Source organism: Garra rufa, chromosome 23 (genome assembly GCF_049309525.1).
Source record: "Garra rufa chromosome 23, GarRuf1.0, whole genome shotgun sequence".
Classification (NCBI taxonomy): Eukaryota; Metazoa; Chordata; class Actinopteri; order Cypriniformes; family Cyprinidae; genus Garra; species Garra rufa.
Window position 1 is genome coordinate 35,912,505 of NC_133383.1, and position 26,044 is coordinate 35,938,548.

General features: G+C 37.4%; 2 protein-coding genes across 3 annotated transcripts in view; both read right to left on the reverse strand.

Annotated features, from left to right (window-relative positions):
* Window positions 1-12: 12 nt before the first annotated feature.
* plpp1a (phospholipid phosphatase 1a) lies at window positions 13-18,248 on the reverse strand. 2 transcript variants are annotated; one of them, XM_073829051.1, is made up of 6 exons: window positions 17,844-18,248; window positions 10,080-10,231; window positions 8,520-8,800; window positions 3,781-3,838; window positions 2,473-2,649; window positions 13-388 (listed from the first exon to the last, which is right to left on the reverse strand). In XM_073829051.1, the coding sequence occupies exons 1-6, from the start codon at window positions 17,899-17,901 to the stop codon at window positions 269-271; spliced, it is 846 nt and encodes a 281-aa protein (XP_073685152.1). In that variant the 5' UTR covers window positions 17,902-18,248; the 3' UTR covers window positions 13-268. The 2 variants fall into 2 exon arrangements, with proteins under 2 accessions (XP_073685152.1, XP_073685151.1); XM_073829050.1 differs by lacking the exon at window positions 10,080-10,231 and adding an exon at window positions 13,975-14,129.
* Window positions 18,249-19,475: 1,227 nt separating this feature from the next.
* Window positions 19,476-26,044, reverse strand: part of csgalnact1a (chondroitin sulfate N-acetylgalactosaminyltransferase 1a) — a 71,520-nt gene continuing 64,951 nt past the window's right edge. Inside the window, exon 8 of the mRNA XM_073829997.1 lies at window positions 19,476-22,900. Within this exon, the coding sequence (XP_073686098.1) occupies window positions 22,611-22,900 (290 nt within the window). The 3' untranslated portion in view covers window positions 19,476-22,610. The remainder of the gene's footprint in view (window positions 22,901-26,044) is intronic.

A 26,044-nucleotide genomic window follows, 5' to 3' on the forward strand; every position in this document is an offset into this window, starting at 1 on the left:
TTTTTCCATACACATAAAAAAAGGTTTGTCTTTTGTGGCTTAATAGAGGTACACTTATTAGTTTTTGGAGATACACAGAAAGCTGTGGTAGCAGCAGAAGCAGTCCAGCCAAGGCAATGTGGGACAGCGTCCGTAGAGAGACCCCCAGAAAGGGGCGTCAGGAGAACATAGAAAGCAAGGTTACATTCACGGGTTTCCACCCTAGTGGTCTGCCCTCGTAGTGGGTGCACGCTAAAACCCCTTCCCATTGACAGAGGCTCATGATAGCTTAGTTCGGGTTTTCATAATGATTTCCATTCGTAGGCGTCTCTTGTAAGGTGGTGTGTGGGATCTCTGCCTCTTTCTGTGGTTCCACTTTCTTTTTGAAAAAATCCGACACACAGAAAACCTGTAAGGCGTGAGAGAAGGAGATCTTGAGGTTTACAGTCACAGCAGAAGAGCCTGAAATGTCAGTTTTTGTTCTATATTTGGCAACTTATTGTAGTGCTTATACTATACTATGGAAAATAGACATCAGTTAAACCCCTATTTATTATTTCTGTGAACACAAATGTGCATTAAAAGGGACTGGGGCTGATGTTGATTAAAAAAATCTAAATTGTTTCAAAACAAAATATAAAATAAAACTTATCCATCCATACTAATATGAAATACTACTATGACTAAACTAAAAAAAAAAAAATCCAATCAAAAACATTAACTGAAACTATAATTAAATTCAAACTAATGCTTGCTAGAGAAAGAGATTGATTGATATAGATGTGTAGATGAATCTGGAGAGAAACGGATATGGATAGATAGATTGATAGATGTAGATCTCCATACATCTATCATCAATCAGTATCTATCTCTCCATACATCTATCAGTGTCTATCTATATAGACACTGATAGATGTATGGAGAGATAGATACTGATTGATGATAGATGTATGGAGAGATGATATTTATGGATATATAGGTGGATAGATTATATGTGGGTGGATAGATATTGATAGATGTATGGAGAGATATGTAGTTATGGATAAAGATAGCTATAGATAGAGATAGATAATGATAGATGTATGGACTATATATATATATATATATATATATAGTTATGGATCTAGATAGAGAGATTAGATAAAGATAAATACTGATTGATGATAGATGTATGGAGAAATATAGTTATGGATATAGATAGATGGTGTATAGGTAGATAAATTGGTGTATAGATTGATAGATATGGATATGTATAGATAGATCGACCCTGTTTATAGAGATTTATAGATGGATGTGTGTATATAAATGTAGATAGATATGGAGATATATATATATATATATATATATATTAGTGGTGGGCTGTTATCAGCGTTAACATGAGACTCTTATCGGGCGATAAAAAAATATTGCCGTTAATCTATTCTCAAAGTTTGGTTGGGAGCTGGGTCTATACTACACAAGCTATGATGACTTTCACCTTGATATTTTAGCGTGGATGTATTCCTAGCCGAATTGCACTGTAGGGGGCGAGAACGAGTCTTCGAACCTGTGTGTATGCCTACTGTCGAATTACCACATCAAACCAGACGTGCTAACATGGATGCAGCTATGAAGCCGCCGGGTTTGCTTCAGGGCAGGTGCGTTGCTAGACCCTTTTTACTGGAGCACGCGTCCCAGTGAAAATCTGCTGTGCCCCAGTAAAATCTCAAATTTGAGTTTTAATTTACTTTGATAATCCCGAAATGAAGACATTAAATTATATGCAACAACTGAATTGACGCTTCTAAAAGCAACGCAGTTTAACCGAAGACTATGCACGCAGATATCCATGCCAGTGCACATCTGTGTATTTAACTGCAACGCGCACGTCGTGCAGCCTTTTACGCAGAAGTACATGCAGTGTAGGAATAGTTGGTCACACAAGTTTGTATAGTTCATTGTGTTGTAAATGCAATTGTCAAGCAATTTGTGATGCATTTTGGAAACAGGAGATGAGCCCCTGGTCTAATGCGCCACCTGGCTTGAGAAACCCGTTCTCAAAGACTTTTAGTCATTATTTGGGTAGCACACATATTCTGTATGTCTTGATCAGAATTCAAATTAGCCATTTTAATCTAGATTAATTCCAAGATTACAGTGAGATTAATCTAGATTAAAAAAACGAATCTATGCCCACCACTAATATATATATATAGAGAGAGATGCTGTATATATAGATTGATATAGTTATTTGTATGTGTGTATATAGATAGATCGATATGGATATTTGTGTATATATAGATAACTATTTCCATATCTATCTATAGATTTAGATAAGCTATATATATATATCTGTGATTTTTTTCCATGAACATCAGCCAGTCATGTGTGTTTGGAATAACACGAGGAAGTACTGATAGGTAATTTTTTTTAAAGTTCTGGGTGAATGTCCTTTATGCAAAATTCCTATTGATATCCTGCAAGCAGACATGTGCTGTTGACCATATCACTCACCACTAGTAAAGCCACAATGGCTCCTTGTATGAGTCCTGCGAGTACATCACTCCAGTGGTGTTTGTAGTCTGAGACACGGGACAGTCCTGTATACACAGAGGCGGCGATCAGGAAGAACTGGAGCGTGGGTCGAAGGAGCCGTGCCCATTCAGCTTGCATTCTTGCTTGAAGATAAAGCTTGGAGAAAGGAAAAAACTGCTCAAGCTCATTGCCTGCTGAACTTGTACAGCACATGTGACTCACGTGATGACCTCACTAATACACGGTCATGTTGTGTTTTCGTGTTACCACAGATCCCACACTACCTGATTCCTCTGATTTACGAAGTGGCTTTTTTTTATCTCATGCCCTAGGAAATGTACAAAAAATTCTTGATGCGTCATATCCGCCACAGTCATTCACCCACCCCACCTACTCAACAAAGTACAGTCTTCCTTTAACAGGAACCAACTGAGGTTATTTTAGTTGATACTAAACTAGGGGTTCTGAGAAATCTAAATTATGCTTAAATATTAATCATTATGCTATCACCTTACAGGTCTTGCTGTCCAAATCATTACTCATTTAAAGGTTTGACAGAGCGATCCGAGTAGAACGATAGTTTGCAACAACGAATCAATGTGGGCAAAACAAGATCTGTTTAAGTTCCACTACATGTAGACGTGTGCTTGTGCAACAGTATGAAACCCTAAAATCAAAGCTGACATTTGTTTTGAAACTCTGTAAACACAAACAAAGAATTACTTCGGCAAGCTGATGGGAAGAAATCCTAACACTCAACCCCACGCTGGGCAAAGATTCCCAGAAATCGTTGGGAGTCCCTAAAAGCACACACAAACTCAAGAATCATCTATTAAGTTTATTTGTGTGGTTAATAACTGTTATCTTATCTGGATTCGAACATAAAATCAGGAATCAAATACCTCTGATAGGGTAGAAAATTAAATGTCGCTGCACATTGACCCCAGGTCTGATATGTTTATTTCAGGGTTCAAATGTGCTTAGCCGCATGTCCTTAAAGCTTGTACTCTCATGATAAGATTATGGTAAGTTGTGTTTGCTAACAAGGCTGTAATGGAGAAGTTCAGCAGAGTGACATAAGACTTCTTAAGATTACTCTGCTGAATCAATATACCTCAGCGTGACAGATAATGGGTATTTTCCAATGGAAAATCCATTAAGTAGAACTAAGACATTTATCCCATTTCCTATTCATACAGGTTTGGAACGTCATGAAAAAAATATATAATTTTTCAGGTGGACTATCGTCCTAACAAATGGGGTAAAGCATAATTCAAAGACACTTACTGCCAGGAACAGCATACAGTACATGGAGAACGAGGAATGTCCCGAGTAGAACGAGAGTCTGCAACAAAAACAATCAGGGAATCAATGTGGGCAACACCGAAAGACTATTTAATTAGTACATGCAGACTAGTGTTAATTTCGTCACCTATTTTTAATTTAGTCTTAGTCTTAGTCTTGTGCCAAATGTCCTTGTTAGTTTTAGTCATATTTAGTCATTCACATATCTTTTTTTGTTAGTCAAGTTTTAGTCGACTAAAAGTCTCGTCATTTTAGTCTAGTTTTAGTCAAAAGAAAACTCAAGGTATCTTAGTCAAGTTTTAGTCGACTAAAAGTCTTTTAATTTTAGTCTAGTTTTAGTCAAAAAAGAACTCAATATATTTTAGTCTAGGTTTAGTCAAAAAATTGTAGTCTTATATTAAAATAACACATTATTACTGAGATTATTACTGATACACATTTCAGCAAAAAAAGTGTTTCACATATCTCAAACATTGGTTAAATGTCATAATTACCTGACAAAATACACTTGTTGAATGATTTTGTTGAATGCAAATGTTAAACGTGTCTGGTTTTCAATTTCTGATTTAGGAGACACATTCACAAATGATTAACCCTTTCAGTGGTGAGTTTTAAATATTCTAGCGGACCCCTGAGAGTGAGTTTTTTTTAAGCGACCGTTATTTTAGAACGTTCGTCCTTATTGTTTCCATGGCGACGCATCAAGCTTGTCACGTGTCACAACACAGACACAATAACACTGTATGACAGATAGATCGCTTTTATTTCGTTTTTCCTTTTTTATCCAAAATACTCACAGACTTGCTTACCATGCCATGAACTATCTAATATTCCGATTCACAAATATGTGTGAATTAGTATGTTTCGTACTTTAAAACCCTATATAAATGATCTGGGTCGTAATCTGTAACGTGAGATGGGCGCGGCCATGTTTGTTCGCGCTGCCGTTCAGACTCAGAGAGTCCTGTCAGCCGTATTTACAGCACATATACATTCATCCGTTTCTCCCGAAATACATGCAAGTAAGTGGCGGGTGAACTGGAAGAGGAATAGAGTGAACTTTTTAGTTACTAAGCCTATGTGTATGTGATATGAATAAAACACATCGGCAAATTATATTTGAATAGATTGTTATTTGCTGCTTCCATAGACCTATGTGTGTATTTTACAAACTCGTTTTACTAGTACTTATGTGTATTTAAATGTCTGAAACCTAAAATAAGCGTTATGTGGTTAAAAACACTGCATAGTTGTGATTATATGACAAGAGCAGAGCTCGTCCGTCTCTGGCTCAGCGCCAGCCAGCGCGCCAAAGCGCAGTTTGAATATTTTAAAGCCGTAACAGCTGATGAAAAAGCAGAGACGATTGTAGACGAAAATGAAGAGAGATTTTATCTTAGTTTTTATTTTATACAAAACATTTTCGTCTCGTCTTTTTTCGTCAACAATAAGGCATGTTAATTTAGTCTTAGTCAGCGTTTTTGGACAGTGGTGCAGTCTTGTCATCGTCTCGTTTTAGTCATGAAAAAAAAGGTTGTTGACGAACATATTTCGTCTCGTCTCGTCTGACGAAATTAACACTAATGCAGACATGTGCTTATGTAACACCATGGAGGCTTTAATTAAAGCTGACATTTGTTTTGCAAATCTGTAAACACAAACTAAGAATTGCTTTGACAAATTGGTAGGATGGAATCCTAACACTGAAACCCCACACTAGGTGAAGATTTGCATTGTCCCATTTGGTCCCATAAAAAAAAAACTCCATTTGAAAAGCAAACACACCCTTTTCCGGGTGATAAAGGCATGCTTGGGGGATACGCGTGCTGACCGGTCGGGGCAGGGGAAGCACGGAAAGCGTCAAAGAGGGAGGGTGGTCTGGCTATCCGGCAGGCTTTTGTGTGTTCCTGTTTACTTAGGCTTAGGCCACTTGTCAACTAGGAGCATCCGCCTAGCGACTGACGCCAAATAAAACTTCAACCAGCACAACTGCCATGAACTCAACCCCTGTAAATATGTTCCTTACATATTGATCTACTTAATAGCAGAGTTCAAAAAGACCCAGGCAGTGTGCGAGTAATAATGAGGCCAGATCTTCATGTTCTTGTTGGCTGATTGAATTACAGACCCGGTCATGAGACGAGACCAAGCAGAGCTAAAGCAAATTATCTATGAGGTGGAGAAGCCAAAATAAAGCATTGTAGAGGGCAAAACTGACATAAAGCGCAAAACAGACTATTTAAAATAATTTATAACTGGACTGTTTGAACTAGACCTGGTTGACTCCCCTACCCTACTCCCCTCCCACAATACACTTGCTTGCCTATCAAGAAGAATCCATTTTCCTGAGAAGAACGCTCTCGTGTGAAAGGTGATCTGAGTTATTCTGGTCTCAGACCCTCCACTGCACTTTATTTGTTCTATAAATGGCATCGTCTCCTAGGCAAACACTGAACCACCACCAAAGAGGTGCTCGTCTGAGAGAGAGAGAGAGAGAGCGAGATGGGAACCACACCTATGTTAAATGAGAGCATTCTGAGAGGGCCTGGGATACTGCTGGCCTTGATTCTGACCCAAGAACCCAAACAGAAAGCCTGCGTGCTCTGAAACGGCTAACCACAGGATTAGAGACCACTACTGCGTGTGAACCAAAGATTTCCACCAAGAGCTTGGGTGGCCAACAGTGTGGACAACTGACCCCAAAAATGGTTCATGGTAAAGATGTTGCAAGAAGCTGTTCATTTCAATTTTAATGAGGGAGTTTCTTCTCAATGCCGGATATAAAGTAGTCTTGGCACACTTGAGGTCACAATAGAACTAGTTCTGCTAATTGGACACCTTCCTGAAAATTCGTAGAACTACACCTAATTCCTTGGCAGACCCATCTATCGAAAAGGTTCAGAGGCAAAGTTATTTCGAGGGACAAGCTTGTCTAATACTGAATGCACATGCAGACTAGACTGGTTAGGACATTTCCAGGATTGAACCACATCAAAGAACAAGTTTGAGGGCTTCCTTCTTTCTTGCAACTCTTCAACCCACAGCAGGACACACAGTAGTGCAGGGTTGTCTAATTCTGGTCCTTGAGCACCTGCAGAGTTTAGCGCCACACCTACCTGGAGCTTTTGAGTGACCCTGAAGACCTTGATTTAGAGCTAGAATTAAACTTGAACTTGCACCTTTCTGTAGAGTTTATCTCTTAAACATGCTAGCAAAATCTAAACAAGGTTTTCATGATCACTGGACACTTCCAGCTAGTTGTCAGAGCCAAACATTGCAAGAAAGTGGCCCCCGCAGGAGCAAGATTGGGCACCCCTGTTTTAAGGTAAAGAATAACTACTAGAGTTTCAGAGCAGGACACCCAGTAGTGCAGGGGTGTTATGGTCTTTGAGTACCTGCAGAGGTGTCCAAAAGAAGTTTGAGTGACCTTGAAAACCTTGACTTAGCGCTAGAACTAACTCTGCAGAACAGTGGCCTTCCAGGTGCAAAACTGGACATTCCTGCAAGAGTGTACAACACTACTGCAGACATGCAAACTTTTGCAGCTTCCTGTAGAGTTTATCTTCTGAACCAACTAAAAAACATCTTCAGGATCACTAGAAACCTCCAGGCAGGTGTGTTAAGTCAGATCTGAACTTTGCAAAAAAGTGGCCCTCAGGAGCAACACTCCTGTGTTAAGGTAAGGAGTAACTACTAGTTTTCCAGAGCAGGACATTCAGTAGTGCAGGGGTGTCCGATTCTGCTCCTTGGGCACCAGCAGAGTTTAGTGCCACACCTACCTAAAGGTTTTGAGTGACCCAGAAGACACTGATTTAGGGCTAGAGCTAAATTCTGCAGGACACTGGCCTTCCAGGTGCAAAATTGAACATCCCGGCAGTAGTGTACAACACACTACAGCAAGGGAGCCAAATTTTGCACTTTCCTGTAGAGTTTATCTCCTAAACACACTTGCAATATCTAAACAATGTCTTCATGTTCACTGTAAACTTCCAGGCAGCTGTGTTAAAGCAAATCAGAGCTGAATTTTGCAAGGAAGTGGCACTCCAGGAGCAAGATTGGACACCTCAGTGTTAAGGTAAAAAGTAAAAAGTAACTACTAGTGTAAAGAGTAAAAAAGTAAAAAGTAGTGATTCAGAGCAGGACACCCAGTAGTGCAGGGGTGTCCAAATATGGTCTTCGAGCACCTGCAGAGTTTAGAACCACACCAACCTAGAGGTTTTGAATGACCTTGATTTAAGACTAGAGTTAAACCTTCTAGGTGCAAATTTGGACATCCCAGCAGTAGTGTACAACACTATTGCAGGGGTGCCAAATTTTGCACCTTTCTCTAGAGCAGGGATAGGCAACATCGGTCCTGGAGTGCTGATGTCCTGCAGAGTTTAGCTCCAACCATAATAAAACCTCACCTGCCTGTAGCCCTAGTAATTCTGAAGACCTTGATTAGCTTGTTAAGGTATGTTTGATTAGGGTTGGAGCTAAACTCTGCAGGACAGTGGCAATCCAGGACTGTCATTTTCAGTGATCCTGGAGACGACGTTTAGGATAGGCACCCCTGATCCAAACAAAGTCTTCAGGATCACAGAAAACTTCCAGGCAGGTGTGTTAGGGGAAGTCAGGGCTGAACATTGCAAGAAAGTGGCCCTCCAGGAGCAAGATTAGACACCCCGTGTAAACGTAAACTACTAGTAACTGTTAGTGACCTATAAGGGAGTGTTACCTACCTTCCCTCATTGACCTTGTCTACATCCCCAGTGCAGGTGAAGTCCTCAATGTAAGCCCCTCCTGTGCAGTTGATCTTTGTCCAATCCGGTTTGCACACATTCAGGAAGTGTGGCCGCAGCCGGCCGATGGAATACTTGGCAATGTCAGTAAGTGATTGGCTCATGGCGGCACCAAATACAAAGGTGCCAATGGCCTTATAGATACAGGCCACATAACCGTTGCAGAAAGACTTTGATTTGATGCGGTTTAAATAGACTGAAAGGCACTCCCCTATGATCATCTGTGATGGAAGAGGAAGCAAAGAAACATTATTTTTCTTTGTTTTGGTGAGAAGGCCAAAACCTTTTTTACAGCCAGTCACGTGTTTGTGATATGAAAATATTTGAGGACTGTTTCTGAATCTAATAAGGATGTCCACACGTACAAGAACAGAAGACAAGATCAAACAGCAGAAGCACTTGACAATGCAGCAATCACAAGGATTTCCGTAAAATGTCCGTAACATCACAGTTACCCATGTTTGCATTACCTCCTTTAGAGGGTATGCCTATTGGCCTTTGTAGACACCATATTTTGATACTGGGCTGTGTAAGATGGGACTACAGTCCATTTCAGAAATCATAGGATTCCTAATTCACATCTAGTTTTGACAAGCTTTGACGTTATTTTGTTCTTCTGAGGACCAGTATGAAATACTGAATGGACACCATCTATAATTTCATAATATGTGGTCTACAATGACTACAGTCTAGTGACTGCAATTATAGTTTGGGTAATATACATTAAAATATACATTAGCAGTAACCTAAATCAAATGTTTCAATAACATTTAGGCAGAGGTATATGTTGTTTGAGCTCACATGGGTGACTGTGAAGTTATATATATGTGTGTATGAGTGTGTATATTTATATAGGAAATGTTATCCATACTATGTAAGCTCATTTGAAACAAACCAATGTTTCTAATATCCTTGAAAGGATAGTGCTGAATTGTAGATGCTATCACACAAGATAAAAAGCCTCCATTAAAGAAACAGTTATGAGATGTAACCACAGAGTGACTCCTACTCTAGTCTAAACGTCTCACCACAAGATTGTCTGTGGTACATGGGCTTTTATGGGAAAATATATATGAGTAGATGACCAGAAGACATCTTTTCCACTCCAATGGTTGGCTTAGGAGTCCTTGTCCTTTAAACATGTAAAGGTCTTTTACAAGTTAAATTAATTTACATTTAACTTCCATGTCATTTCAATGCAACTGACTTGTTTTCTTCTAAGGAACACAATTTGAGAAGTTTTCAAGAATATTTATGTTAATCTTTTCCAGTCCATATGACGCTATATTTGAGTGAACCATCCCTTTAAGCATCTATCTACAAGGACCGCTTGTCCTCTGAACTGTGGTTAGATCTCAAAGTCCTGTTTCTCAAGTTGGCATAAGAACAGACGTACTGATCAGAGAAGCACGCGACAAACATTATTGGCGTAATGAGAGAAGAACACAGATACAGGAAGGGGGTAAGAGCTGCTAGTGTAACAAACAGACGGCCACTTACAGTAAGCATAGTGATAGGAATCATTACTCCTCCTAATAACTGATAGGAAATGGTGTCTTCTTTATATGGGTAGTTGATAGAGTCATCGTTACAGAAAAATCCCCGTTTGAATGATTTGTGTTGTATTGTGAGTATTGCAAATGGAAGTCCCACTAGCAAAAAAAGCAATGAGAGAAACAAAAGTCAGAGGTTAACAGAGTGCCTCGTACACTATTCTCCCCAACTCAAGCAAAGGTTGTTCTCCTCTGGGAGGTGCTCGTACAGAAAGAAAAGCTGTGAGTTAGACAGACATTCAATATTCTATTAACACATAATAAACAAAGGGTTAGCAAGTAGGTGGTGTGGCAGCCAGGGCTGAATTTAGCTAAAAGTTGCACTTTGAGTAATGTAGCCTGTTCTTGTTAAAGTCTGTTTTATTGGTTTGTTTTCATTCTCTAGTGGTTTTGAGCTCGACATGGGAAGTGGAACATGTCAAATGATTCAACGGCACGCGATGATGACGGGTAGATCTTGTCAAAACGATGAGTATTTGTACGCCTGGATCTATAAATATAGCACATGGTGTGAAATCCTCATTTTTCATTCTAATCTTTCAAGCCCTGTTCACAACTGACAGCGATTTTAGTGCTCAAGGTTGCTGACACGGTTTTCCAACATTTTTTTCCATCCAGTTTTGCGTAATTATATCATATAGAACACTGTAAACACAGTATCATTAACTTCCAAGAAACTCCAATGTCTTCCATTTATAGTTGCCGCATTTGCACTGTCAACTTTGGTCAGTGTGAACAAGGCTTTACAGTTTCTAAAAAATGCATGTTCCATGTTCTTTCACACCCCTATGTTATAAAAGAGCTCTTAAATGCTGCTCCACCACAGTTAGAAACATGAAAGTGGTAACATAAACTTCACAAAAGTGCAGGAGGGGTAACAGTTGTAAGACACCACCAGAAAACACTTTACAAGCCTGTTGGGGACATGAAGGTTACTCAAGCGTGACAGCAAAGCATGTGGTAGGGATTAAGACATTTACCCAACATGCAGTGAATATGGTCTGCTGAGACGTTTGTGTGCGTGTAAAGTCCATGAACCGCTCAATCCGCTAAGACCTGGTATCAGCTATGTGGATCAGAGCAGGTTACCCAGCACCAACCGAAGACTCCTAAAATTACACCGTATCTTCTTGCTATCTCTGGTGAAAGCTGCATTGTCATGGTCTGTGATGTGCTGGCTGAACGTATGGGATTTCAGAGTCGTTAGGAACATTCGGTGTAGCATTAACGCCACACGGATCAGTTGTTTCTTCACTTGCATGCTGCCTAGACTGGCTTGGCAGGCAAGTGGCGGCTAAAGACTGCTTACATAGAGGTCAAACCCAAATCTAGCAATATGGGAAGTTTGAGGTTTTCCCAAGCCTGTGGGTTATGGGATAAAAGTCATACGGGGTTACTCACGGAAAGTATTGCTGACAGTTTTGGAGTTGTTTTAGAGGAAAAAGTATGCCATCTGTGCCCCAGAAAATATCAACTATCCACTCTTATCAGAATTCCAGATTGATCGCAATATCCTAAATACATCTTCCATCAGGTCTAGATTTTGTGTGTTCAATCAGTTTTGACACAAATATTTATGCAATTCAAAAGAAAGTTTGTCCAAAAATGAAAATTCTATCATTAATTACTTACCCTTGTGTCATTCCAAATTCACAAGTCCTTCATTCATTTTCGGAACACAAGATATTTTTTCATAAAATTCGAGAGCTTTCTGACCCTGCATAGACAGCGACGCAACTGACACATTCAAGGCCCAGAAAAGTAGTACGGACATTGGTAAAATAGTCCTTGTGACGTCAGTGGTTCAACTGTAATTTTATAAAGCTACGAGAATGGTTTCTTTGTGCACAGAAAACAAAAAACAACTTTATTCAACATTTTTTCCACACGCACGTGGCATATTATCATCAACATGCGTCGACTGAGATGGAAGAGGATTTCCAAAGTTGTTATTTTTGTACTCGTTGTGCATAAAAAGTATTCTCGTAGATTTATAAAATTAAGGTTGAACCACTAAGGCTGTCCTTACTACCTTTCTGGGCTTTGATTGTATCAGTTGCATCACCTTCTAAGCAGGATCAGAAAGCTCTTGGATTTCATCAAAAATACCTTTATTTTAGGATAAACGAAGGTCTTACGGGTTTGGAATGACACGAGGGTGAGTAATTAATCACAGAATTTTCATTTTTGGGGGAACAAGCATGACGCTTGAACATGGGTACTTGAGATGTGACCAAATGGTGACCCTTCCTAAACATATTCTGGAAGTTTCTGTGGTTTGGTTGGTAAACCCAAGAACCCTCTAATGATGAAAACCACAAACTCTGCCCAATTTGCAGTTGCTTCTAAAAAAAAAAAAAAAAAAAGCAGCAGGAGTAGATTGAAGGAGGGGGCTTAAATACATTCCCAGCCCAAAATATCTCAAATCTGAGCTAATCTAAAACAGCTACTTCTACTTATTTCTTGTACATGGTGGACATCCTTAGCTAAGAAGTTAATGAAAAGCAACATGCCCAGAGTATCCCTACACAACGGAACAAAAACACTGTTTGGATGCAAGTTCCTGAAATTTCTTGTTTTTTTCCCGACATTACGTCTACACCAGACACATGTAGCGCATCACAATTTGCCACAACATTAATAGTCTACAATGGAAGTGTCTTTTGTGTCACACCTTCAGTTGAGGGATGGTTTTTATTTTAGACATGCCACAGAGCTACACCAGCATTATAATTTCCCAATTTGTGTGAAATATCAAATGTTCTGTTGTTTGTTACAACAACAGCTTGATTTTTGGCCTGTCTTCTTGTGTTTTTACCTGTATGTATATATATATATGTATACATATTTTACATTTTTGAGGGTGTCGCACCACATGACATTTTGCAACTGAACTATTTATTTTATTTTTTTACTGCATGCTACATGGTCGCACCACGTTACTGTGATTTTCGTAAACAAAATTAGAGCTTGATTTTTGGTTTCTGGCCTCTCATCTTTTGTTTTTACCTGTAAAAATATATGTATTGTAGTACAACAATAGCTTTTACAAATTTTAAAGAAATCAGAATTGGAAAATATGCGAAACCTATCATGTAACTTACTTTCATTTTATGGCCTATAACCAATATTGGGACAGATATTTTAAAAAAATAAAATAAAATAAACGGTTTTGCTTAAATAAAAACAAATAAGCTTCCATGTTTACCACACATGATGTGCTCTAAGTATATGTTTCTATCATTGTTTAGCTGTACAAAAAAGGTTAAATAAATGTGTTCATTATGTAAAGGGATCATATCTCTTCACTTGGACTTACTTTCATAGTGCCTTCATGACCTTTTTAGATCTTCTAGATTTTGGTTACATAGGCTTTCAAAGGAGAGACAGAAACGTCTCATGTTTCATTAAAAATATCTTAATTTGTGTTTTAAGGACTAACCAAAGTCTTATGAGTTTAGAATGGACATAAGGGTGAGTAAATAATGACATTTTCATTTCTGGGTGAACTATCCCTCAGGCGACAATAGTCTCTTCCATTTAGACAGCCTCCCAAAAGAAGTGACTTGAACAGCTGCTTTCAATCCACCAAATAAAGCTCTATTGAAATTGCATTTTGCACCTGTTCAATGGTCAAGAGTCATGTTGAAACAGCTGCTCTCCGGTGTCTATTTGTCTGTTTGTTCATTCAAATTGAAGGGCCACTTCCTGTGACTGTAACAGCCCATTAAACTCTCAAGATGAATTGCCAAATATCTTTAGAAACAAGCTTGAGCGCACTACAGACTTGTGAGGGAAACCGCTGGGCATGTCTTGTGTGGATGCTATCTGGGATTACTTACACTACATATGGGAAGTGTGAAGCCCACTGTGTAGAGCACAGTGGAGGTGACTGTGCTGGTGTGGAAGGGATAGGTGATGCTCTCATCGTTACAGAAAAAGCCCCGCTGATACGGTTTGATTTTACCCAGGTTAAACGCTGCAAGCGGGAGGCCAGCTGTAGGTGAAGAAGGGTTAACAATGGATTAACAACTCGATAAAGGGGCTACCAACCAATGAAACGCAAGGGCTGATTCCTAATGCTGATAAATGGCTCCTGCCACCTAAGAGATAAAAATCACATGACGTCTGTGGATTAATAACGACAAAAGACACCTGACAGGCGGTGCCATAGACTTTGACTCTGAATATCGGTTATCAATGTGTCTGATGACAGTTTTACAAAGTGTTAATGACATGTGACCCTGGACCATAAAACCAGTCTTAAGTAACATGGCTATATTTGTAGCAACAGCCAAAAATACATTGTATGGGTGAAAATTATAGATTTTTATGTCAAAAATCATTAGGATATTAGGTAAAAATCATGTTCCATTAAGATATTTTGTAGATTTGAATAGAATAGTAATATGCATTGCTAAGAACTTCATTTGGACAACTTTAAAGGTGATTTTCTCAATATTTTAATTTTTTGCACCCTCAGATTCCTGATTTTCAAATAGTTGTACGTAGAAACCACTTTCATGATGATTTTATGTGGTTTTGAAAAAGTCAGAACAGTTTTACATTAATAACTTGTGGTGAAATCATCAGGTAAATTATTTAAACCATTATACAATGACATTAAACGTTATATGAAAACATAAAATTAAGGAAAAATTTGTAGTATTTAAATTTTTAATTATCATGAATTATTAAATCTTAACATGACACATGTCACATGACATGTTGCAACCTGAACTAACCTGAACTAAATTATTATATTTTAATAAACTTACTGACCTTGACACATATTTATGAGAGTCTCTATGATGCAATTTCCTGTTTAGTTTTTCTTTTTCTGCATGTTTCTACATAGTCGCAACACATGACTGTGATTTAGGTAAACAAAAGTTGTTGTTTTTTCAAACATTAAAAAGCAGTTGAAACAGTTTTGTTAATATCTTTTTTATTACATCAAATCAGTTACTGCCACCCAAAAAAATAAATAAATAAAATAATATGTATATACTAATGAATTTTATTTTAAATGTATTTTTGAATGAACTGATTAATAGGACCAAATTAAAGACTAAATTATTCACTTAATTATTCTTATTGTCATCTTTTCTTAGTGCTCATTTCTTACGTCACATATACGTTTTAGCTGACGCTAATGTGTCTTTATCTATCCCATATTGCACTAATGTGACCTGACGGTTTAAAGTCTATCGTGAGACCTCATATGTAAACTTTGAATCCTCTATAGCTTCAGCCTATTGTTGCTACTGTTGCAAAGCATTGTGGGAAAACAACACAACCCCTCATTCATACAGCCTGAGGCTCCTATCCCAGAAAGACTATGGGGTCTGTTACTGACGCTGAGCGCATGTGACATACGCACACGTATAGATAAAGCTGGCCGCCCAAGCCTAAAAGAAGGAAGAGCTGAACTGAGGTAAACCTGAATTGCTCTTTTCTCCAGTGGAAGCCCTATTGTAATTCAAATGCCAAAACAAACACAATTAGCAAAGCCTTTGGCTTCAAACCGTCAGTATGGCTTTACTCTTCTGTGTATTCTCAATGTGTGTTTAGGTGGTACCGGTGGTATGCAAATATGCATTTGCAAATGAAAATCAAACGTTGCATGTGAAATATGAGAATCTGCTTGACAGCCGTGATTGTGAGCTACTTTTAAATTGCCACTACCACTATACAAACTCCAAAACAAAGATTTACAGATCATTTACTCACCCTCTTGTCTTCCAATATGTTCATGTCTTTCTTTCTTCTGTCAATAAGAAATAATGTTTTTTGGGGAAAACATTTCAGGAATTATCTCCATATAGTGGACTTCAATGGTGCCCCCAATTTTGAACTTCCAAAATGCAGTTTAAATCCAGCTTCAAACGGCTCGAACCGATCCCGGCCGAGGAAGAAGGGTTTTATCTAGCAAAATGATCTGTTGTTCTTAAAACAAACTGACTGTATATACTTTTTAACCTCTAATGCTTGCCTTGTCTAGGTCTGCGTAAACTCTGTATGTTGAAAAACTACCATCTCGTTTTCTTCCCCAGCTTTAAAATCATCCTACATCTCTGCAGAAGTACCGACCTAGTGTTTACAAAGTGAACATCTAAAGATCATAAAACGACCTTTACAAAAAAACAAAAAAAAAAACGCGATGAAGGATGATTTTGACATTGAAGATGAAAACAAGATGGGAGTTTCTCGACCTACCCTAACTGTACTGACCTGGTTTACATAGACTATGCATATGCATCGTATGAGACGAGACAAGCATTTGAGGTTAAAAAGTATATAAATTGTCAATTTATTCAGTAAATGAACGTTCGTTTTGTTAGATAAGACCCTTCTTCCTTGGCTGGGATCAGTCAGAGCCATTTGAAGCTGTATTTAAACTGGGGGCACCATTGAAGTCCACTATATGGAGATTATTCCTGAAATGTTTTCCTCAAGAAACATAATTTCTTTACGACTGAAGAAAGAAAGACGTGAACATCTCAGATGACGAAGGGGTGAGTTAATTATCTGTAAATTTTTGTTCTGGAGTTTGTATAGTAGTAGTATTGGCAGTTGAAAAGTAGAGAAGTAAACTTCTCCTTTAAGAAATTATACTTCATTACACATAAAATACTTCTACATTTCACTAAAATCTTTCCAACGTCTTGGCACATTTATCAAAGAACAAAAACAAATAGCCATCATATGAAAGTGTCTCAGACGGTTACTTTGTGGAAAGTCCAATCTGTTTGTTCCCTGTGTGAAAACACAAACATTAAAAACACTGCCCCAGTGCATGGAAAATTCCTAGATAAATACAGATCAAAACTTCCATCATAAACGCTGTAGGACTGAGCTGAAATTTTTGGGGGAGCGACTAGATTCAGCAAATAATCGGTAATAAAACTACAGGGTTTCCACATATTTTGACCAAAGAATTTCCATGACCTGTTCGGTCATTTGTGATCATTTAGATATGGATTTTAAATCATTTGCCTTTGCATCAATGCATTATAATGGAGAGTAGAGCTAGTTGCCACACATTTTAAATGTTAGAAATGCACATATCTGAATATTTGTTAGCTAAATAATTTATATGATTATCTTATTGCCGGTTGCACTGTGACAACTTACCCCACATAGCGTGAGAACATGCTCTATTTTGGGGGCATGTTGTCACAGAAGGTGTGTTCATTGAAATGTATCTTTTATCAAGACAATAATTTGGTAAACTAAGGCTTTAATTTATGATATTATACGCAAACAGACATTATTTATTTATAGCCTATATATAATGTATATACATATACTAAAAGCTATAGGGTTTCTCGTGGGATGTTTAAGTATTTCCATGATGTTTCACGTGTATTCCCTAACTCTCTGAGTGATTGTTCTGCATAGACTCTGCATAAAGGTAACGCCCTGTTATCACGGAAATGTTGATAACGCATGTTGAGTTCAAGTAGCACGCACTGTGACGCACACTATGGGTTTCGTATGTGGTTAATCTGTGAGTGCCATTGTTACAAAGATGAATACCATGCTATTAAATAACGTGCATGGCAACATGTATCTACACGCTAAAACAACTGACACCTCCAGTGTGTTTATATATTAATATCTTTCAGTACAACACGTTATAAACGATTCTCACTTCGCAACAATCAAGACAACATCTATTCTTATAAATACGAAAAAGACAACTTACCGAGTATTAGGCAAGCGATGTCAAGCAATATAAATGGGATTCCTCTGGTTTCAAACATCGTGTCAGTCCTTCTGGGAGTCAGTTACGAAGATGAAGGCTTTATTTAAGGCGTCCTCAGTGTTCCCACTGTAAACACACTGACGCTCCGTCCACCTCTAGGGGTCTGCTGGAAGACTAATGAGCTGCGGAGTCGCGCACTTACGCGAATTAATAACATTGACTGCGTAATGGCGACTAAAAATCAGCCGGAGAGGAGACGGAGCGAGCCGTTTGGTTGTAGCTCCTTAGATAAGATCAGCATTTCAACGCATACGGTTAAGAATAAGCGATAACGAGCCGGTGTACGATGTCTCGGGCGGTCACTCGAGTATCCTCGGACTCCACACCGCCACTGGGCTTCTTCTGGCTGACATGACGGACAACAGCTGAGGATTCTTACAACCAATCGCGTGTCTTTCTGTATAAGCCACGCCCACGTGCCTATACAATTAGATTTAGGCAATTAGATCATGGCTAGCCTATAAATATATTTTTAAATATATAAATATATTATAAATATAAATATATAAATATTTTTTTTCAGCATTTATCTGAAATAAAAAGCTTTTGTAACATTATACGCTACACCATATATATATATATATATATATATATATATATATATATATATATATATAGTATTAAATTAAATTAATACTTTTAATTAGCAACCCTTACAAAAATTAACCATGGTTTTATTAGAGCACAATTGTAGTAACCATGTTTTTTGATGTATTGACTGCTATATGTATTACCACAGTTTTACTATACCATGGTTTAACTATAGTAACCGTGTTTTTTGTGTTTTTGTTTTTTTTGTAGTAAAACCATTGTTAATTTTCGCAAGGGAAGTATCCTTTAAATTAATCAAAAGTAATAAGTCACTTGTACAAAAGATTTCTATTTCCGATAAATGCTGTTCTTCTGAACTTTCTATTCATCAAAGAAACCTAAAACAACATTTACTCAGCTGTTTTCAACATGATTACAATCATATTTTATAATATAATGTTTTTTGAGCAGCAAATAGGAATATTAGAATGATTTCTGAAGGATCATGTGACTGGAGTAATGATGCTGAAAAATCAGCTTTGAAATCACAGGAATAAATGACATGTTAAAATATATTCAAATATAAATCAGTCATTTTAAATAGTAAAAATATTTCAAAATTTTACTGTTTTGGCTGTATTTTGGATCAAATAAATGCAGGCTTGGTGAGCAGAAAAGACTTCTTTAAAAAACATGAAAAATCTTACTGTTCAAAAACATTAATATTAATTAGAAATATAAATAATAAATAATAGAGAAATAAGGCAAGCAGTAAGATGTTATGTTTACAATGTTAAAATATGCAACAATAAATAATTTAGTAACGATTTAATAACAGAATAACAGGGGGAAAAAAATTTATATTGAGAATATGTAGGTTTTTAAATAAAAAAATGCTAATCATGGACACTCAGATCGAAATTATACAGTATTTTCTTCACAAACAATATCATAAAAAAATATAAGAAGTATTCATTAAAATACTTAGTGTATTGTTTTCAAATTCAAATTTTTATTATACACATCACGTGTCGAGCCAAATAAATACAAACTAGTAGGCTACATTGTGTTTATGCCGATTTAAATTAAATAATGCAATACTGCCATCTAGAGGTGAAGTCTGGACAAATCAATTTCTTACTAATTAATAATGACGCCAGGGAAAAGCACAAATCAATTTTATTCTGCTTTGTCCTCAAAAAAAAAATCTAAATTACTTTTGATTTACAATAAATCAGAGCGAATTCGTTTCAAAACAAAACATGTAAAGAATACATAAACATACAACAAGCTTTGAGGTTTGGGGGTGAAGTTTAAAAGCAAAAACAAAAAAATCCTGTCCCCAAATAAATAATTATTTTAATTTGAAACTATCCTACACAGCACTAGGAGAAAAACAGAGTGCTTTGCACCCTGAAGCCTTTGATAGATCTGACAGGCTTGTATCCTGCCTGAACTTTAATAAAATTCAGCTCAATCTTAAGATTGTGCACAAATATATTTGGAAGAGTCATAAATCAATACTGTTCAAACAATACTGTTAGTCTTCAGCGCTCATAATACTCTTTGCAAACAAAATTCTTTGTTATACAAAATATCACTCATATATTACAGTTCTTGGTGTCTTTGAAATCAAAATTAGCATTTTGTAGCCTTACTAATAGATTGGTATATAAATTTCGACTTTTTAACAAAGAGAACCACAAGGTGGCGCCACAACATTAATAAATCAAGAGTAACAAAATGAATTGCAGTTCTTTGAACCACTCGTCGTATGAACTGTCAGCACATTTGTCTAAATACATGCATTTAGGCTCTCAATGTCCTTCTCACTCATCGATTCACAATTTTAAAAGATTGTACCCACATTATACATTACTAGCAATTAGGCATTTTCTCTCTTGCATTTAAAAAAAGAAAAGTTGAAACAAAGTGTCTCGTCTAAATGCCATTTGTAGCAGTTATGGTACGGAACGCTTTCTGAAAGACAGCAGTTTATCAGCGTAACCCGCTGACCGCGTTAAGTGCATTTCAGACACATGTGCTGCATCTCTATAATACTGTGGATAGTATTGTATCACTCCAAGACTCGAAGGTCCTTTACTGCACACCCACGCTCGACTATCTTGTCTTGAGGGAATGTCTGTCTGCTCTGTTCCTGTGGCGTCTCTTGGTTATCTCAGTGTTTTGGTTTGCATATGTGTGTGATTGTGCGTCAGTTTTACTAAAACCGGCTCTTTACTAAAGGCAGTACATATAATTTCTTCACTTTCGCTCTCACGCATAATAAATGAATTCCGTCATCATTTACTCGCTCTCGTGTCGTTCCGAACCAAATTATTTTCTTTCCTCTGAGGAACAAAAAAGGAGAAACTCAACATAAAATGTACAGGTTTTGCATGCGATTACAATAAAACATTTGTGGAAAAAATAAAAGGATTAATTCACCCCCAGAACGAACATTTAGAGATAATGTACTCACCCCCTTGTCATCCAAGATGTTCATGTCTTTGTTTCTTCAGTCAATAAGAAATTTTGAGGAAAACATATCAGGATATCTCTGCATATAATGGATATGTATGGTGCCCCCAAGTTTGAACGTCCAAAATGCAGTTTAGACGCAGCTTTAAAGGGCTTCAAACGATCCCAGCTGAGGAAGAAGGGTCTTCTTATATAGCGAAACGATCAGTTATTTTCGAAACAAATCGACAATTTATATACTTTTTTCCCTCAAATGCTCTTCTTGTCTTGTCTCTGCAATGCACATGCGTTGTCTGTGTAATCCGGGTTAATACAGTTAGGGTATGTCAAAAAACTCCCACTTCGTTTTCTTCCCCAACTTTAAAATCGTCCTACATCGCTGTTTTACCTTTTTTTTGTGTGTGTGTGTATAGTGCGTTTGATATTCTTATGTATGTTAACTTTGTAAACACTGGGTCGGTACTTCTGCAGTGATGTTGGATGATTTTGAACTTGGGGAAGAAAAGGAGTTGGGAGTTTTTCCGACATACCCTGTCTTGAACCGTAAAAAATTGAGAGTTCACTCAGATGAGCATTTGGGATTAAATAGTATATAAATTCTCAATTTGTTTCGAAAATGACCGATCGTTTTGCTAGATAAGACTCTTCTACATCAGCTGGGATCGTTTAGAGCATTTAGCTGCATTTAAACTGCATTTTGGAAGTTCAAACTCATGGGCACCATTGAAGTCCACTATATGGAGATCATCTCTGAAATGTTTCCCTCAAGAAACACAATTTCTTATTGACTGAAGAAAGAAAGACATGAATACCTTGGATGACAAGGGGGTGAATAAATTATCTGTAAATTTTTGTTCTGGAAGTAAACTAATGTTACTCCTTTAAGATTTAATTTTCAAAAGAAGTCTCTTATGCCCACCAAGGCTGAATTTGTTTGTTTAAAAATACAGTAAAATGGGAACATTTTTTAACATTATTACAATTTAGAATAACAATTTTCTATGGGAATATATATATATAATATTATTTCTGTGACACAAAGCTGAATTTTCAGCATCATTACTCCAGTCTTCAGTGTCACATGATCCTTTAGAAATCATTCTGATAGGCTGGTTTGGTTAATAGTTATTACCAATTATTATTGGTGCTCAATTATCAGGATTCTTCGATGAACGAAAGGTTAAAAGAACAGCATTTATTGGAAATATTAATATTTGTAACATTATAAATGTTTACTGTATTTCTTAGCAAATAAACACAGCTTTTGTGAGCAGAGCACAAGAGACTTTTTCAAAATAATAATTATTCCAAACTTTTGGATGGCAGTGTACTTATTTTTATGCTATATAAAATACAATAGAAACAGAAAAAAAAATTGATTCAAAAGCACAGATCAGTCTGATTCATGAATGAATCATTCAAACTGATTCAGTGATATGATTCAATAAAGATTCAATTCTTCAAACAACTTTCGGGCTTCGCATGGACCACTTTTGAACGATTTTATGGTACTTCTGCATCTTTTTTGAAGCTTAAGTCAATATTCATTGCAAAAAGAGTGGAAAGAAGCACCAGTGCTCTGCTTCCGCAGAAAAAACAACGTCAAATGTTATGAAGCTTAGTAAATCAGGACACAATGTTCCATTTTTGGATGAACTGTCCCTTTAAGAGCACATATAGAAGAGGTAACATCCATCAAGCTTTTTTAGCTCCGTTTCGCTGTTTCTGTTTCCGGAGATGTGCCTCGATCTCGTGTCTGAAGAGCAGCATGCCTAGCTGGCCGTGCGAGGCCTCGTTCATGGCTTTGGACTGCATACACATCTTATACTGGTCCGGAGGCAATTCGTCAGCACAGCGCTTTTCATGCCACAGGTGAAAGAGGCCGCGTGACGGGGCGCGCACGACTAGCAGGTTACTGTGGAGGTACTTCCTGTACAGGTGGACGTCCTCACCGCCCCAGCCTTTAATGTCCACATCGAAACCACCTGTGAGAGGAGGAGACAGTCAACATCATTATAAAATACTATTAAAATAATTAAATGCAATTATTAAAATGGTTTGATCCATCATAGTCTAAACCTGTTCAGTATGCACTGTGAAAAATGTTGTCTGGTAACCTCGACACTTCTATTGATATTTATTTATTTCAGTGACATAACTTGTATCTTAAAGCTACAGTTCAACCAAAAATCTTTACTTACTTATCTTTACTTCTTACTTATCTAGACTTATTTTACTCATTATTAATGATGACTTAATCGATGGCTGACTGGAAAGAGAAGAAATTATTGAATAAAGTCATTATTTTTGTTTTCTTTGCACACAAAAAGTACTCTTGTAGCTTCAAAACATTATGGTTTAACCACTGATGTCACATGGACTATTTTAACAATGTCCTTATTATCTTTCTGGGCCCTGATCTTGTCAGTTGCATTGCTGTCTATGCAGGGTCAGAAAGCTTGTGGATTTCATCAAAGATATCTTAATTTGTCTACTAAAGATGAACGAAGGTCTTACAGGTTTGGAATGACACGAGAGTGAGTAATTAATGACAGAATTTTCATTTTAAAAATTATTTTTTGAGTGTACTATTCCTTTAAGAGGAGAATATGGTAGTTAAAGGAGAAGTTCACTTCCAGAACAAAAATTTACAGCTAATTTACTCACCCTCTTGTCATCCAAGATGTTCATGTCCATCTTTCTTTTGTCGTAAAGAAGTGTTTAGTTTTTTTGAGGCAAACATTTCAGGATTTACTCCATATTGTAGACTTCTATGGTGCCCACAAGTTTAAACTTCCAAAATGCAGTTTAAATGCCGCTTCAAAAGGCTCTAAACGATCCTAGCAGAGGAAGAAAGGTCTTATCTAGTGAAACAATTGGTTATTTTCGGAAAAAAAATGACAATGTATATGCTCATCTTGTCTTTGTATTCCAGTTCAAGACAGTTAGGGTAGGTGAAAAACTCCCATTTCATTTTCTTCTCTAACTCGAAAATCACACTACAGCGCTACAGAAGTACTGACCAAGTGTTTACAAAGTGATCATGCAAAGAAGATCAAACTCCATTTACAAAAAAAAGGTAAAACAGCAATGTAGGACGATTTTGAAGCTGGAGGAGAAAAAAGATGGGAGTTTTTCAGCCTACCCTTACTATCTTCAACTGGAATACACAGAGTACATGCAGAGCTAGACAAGACAAGCATGTGAGGTTAAAAAGTATATAAATTGTAAATTTTTTAGAAAATAACCCATTGTTTCACTAGATAAAACCCTTCTTCCTCGGCTGGGATCTTCTAGAGCCCTTGAAGTTGCATTTAAACTGCATTTTGGACGTTCAAAGTAGCGGGCACCATAGAAGTCCACCATATAGACAGAAATCCAGAAATGTTTTCCTCGAAAAACATCATTTCTTTACGACTGAAGAAAGAAAGACATGAACATCTTGGATGACAAGGAGGTGAGTATATTATCTGGACATTTATGTTCTGGAAGTGAACTAATCCTTTAGGAATTTCATTCTTATAGGCATAGTTCAGCCAAAAAAATAAAAAAAGTCTTATTTATTCACCCTCATGACATTACAAACCTGACCTTATTTCTTCTGTGAAACACAAAAGATGAAGAACATTCTGTTTATATTGACTTTTATTATACTCTTTGACCTTACAATGCAAGTCAGTGGAAACCAAAACTGTTCGGTTACTAACAAAACATCTTCTGTTTTCCAGGGGAAAAAAGCAAGTAATACAGGTTTGAGGGTTATTAAATGATGACAGATTTCTGATTCTGAGGTGAACTAACTCTTTAAGCATGTTTTGTGACTCCAGCACCATATCAGGCAAAAATAGCTCCTACTTATTTAAGGCAACAACAGCACATTTAAAATTTGACCACTGTATTGTTAATGCGGCCAGCTGCAATAATAATAATGTATCCGCAGAAAGAAAATGTTGAATAAACACTTTGTTTACACACATCTTCTGTTGTTGTTAAAGGGAAGCTTGAACTTCCCTCAGGATAAACAGCTGTTCCGGTAGTTTTGTCCAAGAGTGTGAGTATCTGTGTATTTTGTATTTCCTTTGCACCTACACTACTGGTCAAAAGTCTGAGGTGAGTAATACTTATATATATATATATATATATATATATATATATATATTGTAAAGCCCAAAATTATTCATACCCCTGGCAAATTTTGACTTAAAGTTACTGGTATACAACCAGCTAGTTTTTTTTTTTTTTTTTGGACTGGAAATGACACAGGTTTCTCCCAAAAGACAATAAGACGATGTACAAGAGGCATCATTGTGGAACAAAAATAATATTTCTCAGCTTTTATTTACATTTGAACAAAAAGTGGCATGTCCAAAATTATATGAATCATTTTGGACATGCCAGTTTTTGTTCAAATGTTTGCAAGCTGTCACAGTCTATGGGAAAATTCAAAGTTCTATACCATTCCAAACAGTCCAAGCTGTTCTTAAGCATCCCAATTACCCTGATTCATTGGGAACAGCTGTTTTAATCAACTCAACAGGTGAAAAACAGAAGCTCTCTGCTGTTGGTTTGTGGACAGTCATGGCTAAGACAAAGGAGCTCACTGAGGACCTGCGGCTGTGCATTGTGGCTGCTCACAAGTCAGGAAAGGGCTATAAGACCATATCTAAATGTTCTGACGTTCCAGTGGCTACAGTGCAAAGTATTATTAAAAAATACAAGACGTTCCGCCCTGTGAAAAATCTTGGAGGACGTGGTCGGAAGCCAAACACCTGTGCTGGCCAGGAGGATAGTGAGAGAGGTAAAAAAGAATCCAAGGATCACCACCAAGGCCATCGATGAATCTGGGCTCTGCTGGTGGCAACATCTCAAGGCAGACAGTCCAACAGACACTGCACACCGCTGGGTTCCACAGACGCAGACCAAGGAGGACACCACTTCTCCAGATAAGGCACACAAAAGACAGATTGGCCTTTGCAAATGCTCATCTGGGGAAAGAAGAAGACTTCTGGTCTTCTGTTTTATGGTCAGATGAAACAAAAATTGAATTGTTTGGCCACAATGATGTAGCCTTCTAAGAACACCATCCCCACTGTCAAGCATGGTGGTGGGAACCTAATGTTTTGGGGGTG

Bases quoted from the DNA above. Each gene is read 5' to 3' on its own strand.
- plpp1a (XM_073829050.1), bottom strand. From the start codon at position 17,901: ATGTTTGAAACCAGAGGAATCCCATTTATATTGCTTGACATCGCTTGC. The intron at 14,130-17,843 runs GTAAGTTGTCTT...CTTCACCTACAG, and splicing joins CATCGCTTGCCTAATACTCG to CTGGCCTCCCGCTTGCAGCG. The intron at 2,650-3,780 runs GTAAGTGTCTTT...CCTTTCTCCAAG, and splicing joins ACTGTATGCTGTTCCTGGCA to CTTTATCTTCAAGCAAGAAT.